Source organism: Elephantulus edwardii, unplaced genomic scaffold (genome assembly GCF_000299155.1).
Source record: "Elephantulus edwardii isolate Elephantulus edwardi_28Jun2011 unplaced genomic scaffold, EleEdw1.0 scaffold00369, whole genome shotgun sequence".
Taxonomy (NCBI): domain Eukaryota; kingdom Metazoa; phylum Chordata; class Mammalia; order Macroscelidea; family Macroscelididae; genus Elephantulus; species Elephantulus edwardii.
The window spans coordinates 1,291,252-1,299,401 of record NW_006400119.1 but is presented as its reverse complement, the minus strand read 5'-3'; the positions used below and the strand labels follow the sequence as shown (position 1 = coordinate 1,299,401).

The 8,150-nt window shown below is 37.0% G+C and overlaps 1 protein-coding gene across 1 annotated transcript in view; it reads left to right on the top strand.

Annotated features, from left to right (window-relative positions):
- The window catches only part of LRP2 (low density lipoprotein receptor-related protein 2), a 137,420-nt gene that overhangs the window by 24,553 nt on the left and 104,717 nt on the right, over positions 1 to 8,150 (top strand). The window contains exons 10-11 of the mRNA XM_006902120.1: positions 4,182 to 4,310; positions 5,493 to 5,662. Of these exons, the coding sequence (XP_006902182.1) occupies positions 4,182 to 4,310; positions 5,493 to 5,662 (299 nt within the window). The remainder of the gene's footprint in view (positions 1 to 4,181; positions 4,311 to 5,492; positions 5,663 to 8,150) is intronic.

The following is an 8,150-nucleotide window of genomic DNA, read 5'->3' as shown; positions in this document are numbered from 1 at the left end:
TGATGGGCACTTAGGTTGTTTCCAGCTCCTTGCTATTGTGAACAAAGCCATGATAAACATGGGTGTGCATATATGTGCTTGGATGGCAATTATGGTCTCTTTGGGGTATATTCCCAGTAGTGGAATTGCTGGGTCAAATGGTATCTCTGTTTGCAACTTTTTGAAAAAGCACCATACTGCCTTCCACAGTGGTTGCACCATTTTACACTTCCACCAACAGTGAATAAGGGTTCCAGCTTCTCCACAACTTCGCCAGCATTTGTTGCTTGCTGTTCTGTTAAATTTTTGCTATTCTGACTGGGGTAAGATGATATCCCATAGTTGTCTGATATAGATGTAATTCTTTTAAAAAAGTACACTGTTAGATCTAATGTAGATGCAGGGGGATAATTTAAGATTTGGAGATTATACAAGGGCAGTAATTTTGGGCGTCCATCCAGTTTCACTAGCACTTGAAGTAATCCCATAAGAATTTTCAGTTCTTTTTTTCCATTTCCTCCTATTCATTCAGGAGTCTTCCATTGGGCATTAAAATATTCAGTTAGGGGGGCTGGCACCATTTAGTTCATCTGGCCTCATCACAGTTGATTCATGGAGTCCATTTCTTTTTGTTTGTTGCTTTATTCACTACTGCTCTAGGTGCCTAGAGACTAATTTTATTTTATTATTTTTGTGTGCGTGTACCGTCAAATCAGATCTGACTAGTACAGGATTGCCCCTCCTTCCCCGGCAGAGCATCTGGTGGATTCGAACCTTGCACCTCTGGGATTGTAGTTGCAGCTCATTGCCACTAGGCCACCAGAGCTCCCCTTAGAGACTAATTATTGTACCATTTTAAAGGGCCATTTTAAAGACCTCAGGGACTAGATAACAAACTTAAAAACCAACTCATTACTGTCAAGTTGGAACTGTCTCTTTGCTGATTCTCCAGTGGGGTTTTTTTTTTGTTGTTTTTTTTTTGTGTGTGTGTGTGAGCGTACCGTCAAATCAGATCTGACTGGTACAGGAGGAGATTGTTCCTCCTTTTCCCGGCAGAGCATCTGGTGGATTTGAACCGTTTGCCTCTGGGATTGTAGTTGCAGCTCCTTACCACTAGGCCACCAGAGCTCCCACTCCAGTGGGTTTTTGAAGGCTGTAAATTGCACGAGAAGAGAGTCCCCATTTTTCTCCCTCAAATTTGAACTGCCAGAGAGGTACTGTTTTTGAGTTAGTAGCTCAACCCTACAAACAATGTCACAAGGGTTCCCTAAAAAAGAAGAGAAGCCCCCAAACAATATTGGCCTTATTGACTGATGGTCCCACAATGCTATGTCTTAAAAACTTATAAATCAAGAAAAAAGAACCCCATAGAGATACATACATAGACATCAGCATTCCACATTATATTGTCAATTCAACATTTCGTGGTATCCATTACATTAATCAACTATACAACCATTAAACTTAATTAATGCTATTTTTCTATCACCTTAGAAACTTACTGCTTCTCAATAAACACATTAACAGAAAATGATTACCAAGGGTGACCAAAAACTAAAAAATGAAAAAAAAAGTTTTCTAAATTTTATATTGGTTTGCTTACATAGTTCATATACATTGTGTTTCACAGTATCCTTCAAAACAAAAATTTTTTAAAACTCAGGACTGTCCTGTTGTCTGCCTGTGATCTAATTGCACTTAAGTGACATAACTGATTTGATTTTAAGATCAATTCCTCTTGTATGTTGGACACAGATATCCTGGAAACACAGAACGCTAATGAGTTGTTTAAAGACCTGCAAGTGGCATTAAATAATAAAATTTCGGGGTGCTTTTTGTGTTGTTCTTATAGACCTGCAAGTGGCATTAAATAATAAAATTTCGGGGTGCTTTTTGTGTTGTTCTTATATTACATATGTATTCTGTATTATCTTATTGGGAATGCTCTCAAGTAAGAACAGCCTTATATGTTAGGGGGCTTTTCAGCTTTGGCCCCACTGCCTGTGCTTCCTAGCATCCATCTGAGGAAAGCATCCCTTTTAAGTGGTTTTAAGTGGTGCTCCTCAGGGGGTGTGAAGCTGCTCTTTTGTCTTGGGCAAATGTCAGACCCCTCCATCACCCTTTTACTGCCATCCAGCTTTTAGTTCTCCAGGCATTTCCCTTTTCTCTCAGTAGAAAAGGAATTCCAATAGAAATAGCAAAAGACACATTCTCTATTACATCAGCTTTCCTCTTTCCCCCCTCTCTCAACCCCCAAAAGAGAGAGTTGGAACTGAGATGCCTTGCTGCTGGAACTTGATGGTCCATGAAATCATTTCGAGAAGACATTTATTTACTTTTTCACAATTCCTATTAGTCTTGTGATATCCCACAACCCATTTGTGTGTTGGTTTGTTTGTTTTTGTTTTGTTTTGTTTTTGCCAGATAGTACATTTTGCTTCCCCCCCCCCCTTTTTTCCAGATAGTGAATTTCCTATCATTTCTTCCAGTATTGTAGCTCTGTGATGAGTCCTGGATTATATGTCTTCTTTAAATGTTAGTTCTGGGCCACTTTCATTTTTTACAGCTCTTGAGAAATGAAAATCTGTTACAATGGGGTTATTATGTTATAAAATTTTACATTTAAGCAATTAATCAATGTAATATGGAGAATTTGTGGTGAACAATTATGCTGTGAACAAGGTAATTTCAGAACTTAATAAAGTAGTCAGTTCTTCTACAACTGCAGATAGTGAGGGCTGATAATGGTGCACTAAGTTTTGTAATGAACATTTTCTTTAAATTCTGTCAATATGTGCCTGAGACTTTAGTACAGATAATCTCATTTGGAGATAAATTCCAAGCCTGCATTTGAGGATCTTTATGAATATGAGGCCTTTTCTGTGAGCTTTCTTTTCCTAAGAATGTACCTTTTGCCCCCCTAAGTTTTGAAGCTGACTTAACATTTATTCCATACTTATGCCAAAGAAGAATGTTATTTCATTCTTCTTGTAAAGGGAACTTTTTGAGTTAAACACATGGCATCGTGGAACTAGTTGTTTTGGCCGAGCTTTTGGGAGAGTTGCTGTTTTAGTTTGCTCTCTCAGGCATTGCAGGTTAGCACTCTGTCCTCTGTATGGCTGACTCATTACAGAGGCCTCAGGTGTCGGAAACCTCTGCCGTGTTTATTGGCTGAGCCATGGCTCGTCAGAGAAGGCCTCAATGGTGATCAGAAATATAGTTGACTAACCCTAACACAGAGTCTTGTGCCTTTCTCCCATTCATCTCCCTCTGTGGTCTTGACTCTGTGGTTTGCTGACATGTTTTTCCAGGTTCATTGTTTCTGATTGACAGGACATGCTGTTTGTCAACAGAATGACATCAAGGTGTGGAGTGAGGACTGGAAGGTCATTCAGCATGGTGGGATTTCACACAGCCTGACGGATCAGTGTCCAAAGGGGTCAAAGTGAAAATGAATTTTTTTTCTCCCAAGACTTTTAAAATTTTTTCCAAGGCAATAATTGCTGGTAGGAAGGGCAAAGAATAAAAAAAGGAGCAAAGACTAAAGAGGTTAGCTTTGTAGAGTTAGGAAGGCTTAGGTTTATGGAGATTTGCTGTTGACTCTTATGAAATAGTATGAAGATATTCTTTCTGCTTGTCTTAGATTTAGTTGATAATATTAAACAGCCTCCACTTTTTTTCCTGATATGAAAGACTCAGCCATTAAAATGATTGTGTGTAATCATTTGAATGATTAAAGCACTAGTCTAGGTGATGTAGGTTCAACTTCTCTACCTTCTACTTTACAAGAGAACACCTGCTCCCCGGGAGGCCCTGGCCTCTTAAGCAGTCTCCTGGAGATTGTGTTCGAAATTAGGTCATGACGTTCTGGGCTTTCAGGACAAATGTCTTGTACTTTCAACCTTGCTGGAGCGAAGCCCCGAATGGAGCTTTCTTTCTCAGGACTTAGGAGTGGGCACAGAAGATAGTGATCATTGGAGATCTTTAGTAACCACATGTCCTTTCACCTGGTCACATCCAAATTGTATTAAGATTTTCTTTTTCTGTGTTTTGGGCTGTGTGACCAGACTCTCTCTGTGTTTGCTATCAGAGAGTGCTTTTTAGCCATGAGCACCACCATATTGCTCCACATCTGGTCCAGACTGTTTGTCAAAAAGCCCACAAGAAAAGCATCATGACTATGTTTTTTTTCTGTGTTGCAGATTTTGACGACTGCCAGATCTGGGGGATTTGTGACCAGATGTGTGAAGACCGCATTGGTCATCATCAGTGCCACTGTGCAGCAGGGTATACTTTGGAGCATGAGCGGCACTGCAAAGCTAGTACTTCCTGTGAGTAAACTGTAGACACCAGTTGTATGTCCAAATAGTACACTGTTGCATAATATTCACCTTCCTGAGACAATGACAACTCTGCTGATCACAGCAGATAATCAGAAGTAAAGAGTGGCTCTTGACGTCTAATTGCTGTCGGAAAGAATGGGCCAGCTTTAACTTAATGATGACATTAAATATTTATTGACAAAAAAATATTTGTTGATTGCTGATTTGTCTGGATCTGGATGACCTGTCACACATAATCATAGGATAAATTTAATATCTGTATTTGGTCTTTCATAAACATAGGTGAAAAATATATGTAGAAATAGTTTTTATAATTATAGACAAATTTGTGCAAAACACTATTGCCCTGGAATTGGAATTGGTATTGGAATTGGTTTAAGGTAACTGGAATAGAGAAGAGTAATGGTATCTGCTGGAAAAAAAAAGGTTTTTTTTGTCTCAAAGCCATTTTGTCTAAGCAAAAAGGTTTCACTTTTATTCATATTAGGTATAGTTGATTTTTAAGAATTACATTGATCTATTTATTAATATGTTATATACAAATATACATATAAATAGATATTTAAGCCCATTTTTATACATCTTGTTAAGTGTGTTCAATAGATTTTTTAAAAGAACTTTTCATATTCTCACAGAAAGCTCATTTATTAGCATAATAAACTGTTTCATGTATGTGTATAATTTATATAACTAGTCATTTACTTAAAAACTTTTATGTCATTTGTTATCTTTTGTTATTATAAACAGGAAAATGAAGACCTCATGTTTTGCATTCTTGCAAATATGCTCACATAACAAATTTGCATGTCATGCTTTTCCTTGATATGTATCTCGATGACTCTTCAAAACGTGTTCTATGTTTAACATAATTTAAAATTGAACATGTATGTATTATCATTAACATACAGTTATTCATTCTTATAAATTTGTGGCCATATGATTGTTAATTCTTATAAATATCTGAAGTATTTTTCTCAGTGTTATGTTTTGGATACCTCATCCTGCCCGTCTATAAGATGGTATAGTGATAACAGTATATTTGCCTCGGAGAATCAGTCATTTTAAGTATCAAGTACAACTATTTGGAAAGTCTAGATCATAGCCTTTGCTAATGCTTCACCATCTTTGCTCATCGCCAGGAGTATTAATGTCGTCTGTCTTCACCTCTAGCTGGTGAAGCCTCTGTTATCTTCTCCGATGGTCGGGATTTGCTCATTGGTGATATTCATGGAAGAAGCTTCCAGATCCTGGTACAGTCTCAAAATCGAGGAATAGCTGTGGGTGTGGATTTCCATCATGACCTGCACAGGGTCTTTTGGACAGACTATACACAAGATAAGGTAAATAGACATTTCATGAGCATACCTTTGGCACTGAAGAGAATCCTGAGCTCAAAGTGTTGATGGCTTTTCTTTTTCAGGGGAGTAGAGAGGAAAGTTCCTTTGTCTTTTAACAAAAAAGGCCCTTGAGATAGTTTATGTTAATCAGCACCTTTTCCATGCTATACTATTACATGTGACCTGTTAAACAAAGCAGTCTATTATATGGATAAGCCTTGAGCAACTTTTAATTTTATTCGAAATGGAGTCCAAAAGCCTAATTAAAAGAAATAGTAGACATTCTTTCAAACCGAGATAGATATTTGGTAGTAATTTTTGAAACTTGATCATTTAAAATGTAAAAAGTACTATGCTTTCCTGGATGATAAAAATCAGATTTTACTTGCATTTTCTAAATGGAACTGTAATTGAAGGTTGAGTAACAAATATTGACAGTATTTTGCTTAACAGCCAAAATTTTGTTACACTGTCTTATTTGAAAAGTGTAAGAGATTATATTTTAAGTTTTAGTGGTATAATAGAGATTTTAGGCATAAATTTTAGAGTCTTCAAAATGAGTTTTATTAGTTCTTACATTTCTTTGTACCATTAGTGAAATTTTAATTAAATGGGATTGAGATTATTAGCTATTATGATTTTATTATAGCTAAAAAAAATAATCAAAATGAACTGGAATTTTTTTGTAAAAAAATCACACTTTTAAATTAGATTCGTCAGGAAATTTAACTACTTTCTTGATGTGACCATATTAGTGCTTTTCATTGTATCATTTTAGAGATGGGTGTAGGACTACCTTTTCACTGGAATGCGTTAATTAATGTGTTTATTAATATTGTTTAATATTTTTACTAATAAGTATGAGTGAGCTCTTGTGGCCTAGCCGGTAAGGAACTGTATTGCCAACTCAAAGGCAGGTAGTTTGAATCCACGGGTTGCTCTGTGGGAAAGGGATGGTCAGTTTTCTGCTCTGAGATTTACAGCCTCTGAAAACCTGTTGGAGGCTCAGCTATGACTTGGTTTTGATTTGACAGCTATGTACAATAAGTATAGTTTTGCTGCACAAAATTTAAATGCTTAAGAGTAGTTTAAATATTTACAACACATGGAGTTCTTGTTAGCATTGTTCAGGTTTCTTGTTTCCTCTTAGTCTGTAATGTCTAGCTTGCCTTCAAAATGAGAGAAATGGGCGGGTGGTTTCCACACAGCATCAGTGAGGCGAGCTGGCCATTGTGGCTACTGGAGAGCAATGCCCATTGAAGCCCCATGTCTGCATGCTCCAGTTCCCTGCTGCCAAGTAACAGTGTAGGTCAAGTATTGCCAGATCTTTCACATTTTAAATGAAAGCTAGAAGTGTGGATTTTTCTACATGCTCTCCGGATGTTGGCTCCAGTTTTGAAGAAACACTGAAGTAAGGCCAAATCTTTCTAACTGAGGCTTTTGATTTCTTTACATGACTCTAGTTGGTGGTTCTTATTGTTCTCTGGGAAATACAATTTAAGTTCTTTCCCCAGTGCCTTCTGCTGGCTGGGAGGCAGAATGGGTTGGGGAGGTAGTGGTGGCTCTTTTTGTATGGCTCTTGTAACACGGACTTTCTTAGATATGTTTTCTTAGCCAAGAGAGTTCCTCCTAAGTCTTAAAGCATAGGATGTTTGTTGCTTTTTTTTTTTCAGGGGATATTTTTAATTTTTATTTTATATAATATGCTTATATCAAATGAACATGAAGTTAGTTATGTAAGAAAAAGTAAGATGAATAAAAATAGATAGCTGCATTTTTATTTTGCTACTTAGGCAAGTTCCATTAAGCTTAATACCACTCTATCTAAAAAAACCTGTGGCTGTATAGAAATAGTCTGTGTTATACCAGTTGTTCTTATCCAGGCCACAGAAAGCAAAATGGTAATAGTTTTTCTGTTTTGACCATTTTCATTTTATTTACAGTAAGGACTAAGAATCTGCCAGTATTATACTATTTCTGTAATGTACACATGGACTCTAGCACACCTTATTTTTTTATATCCTGAGTTATTAAAACAAAAAGAGTGTATATTGAAAGTAGTGGTTAGGAGAGCAGGCCTTGTAGTCAGAGAAAATCATGTTCAAATCACAGACTTTGTGAACTCATTTGTGATTTGAGGATATTATTAATTTCAAATACAGATCTCTTAAGTCAGCAAGGTGTGCCAGATTCAGGTCCTAGTCTTTAATCACTAAGGTGCACCTTATTCAGGCTAAAGTCTTTTCAATCACTTACTCTGCTGCTGAGAGCAGGACAATCAATAAGGAAGACAGAAGAAGACTTGATTCCTTTGAACTATGGTGTTGGAGAAGAGTACTGAATATCTCTTGGACTGCCAAAAAAAAAATCAAGCATATATATGTTAGAGAAGATGCAGCCAGAGTACTCCTTGGAGGCAAAGATGATAAAGCTTCATCTTACATACTTTGGTCATATTGCTAAGAGAGGCTGTTCCTTGGAGAGGGACATC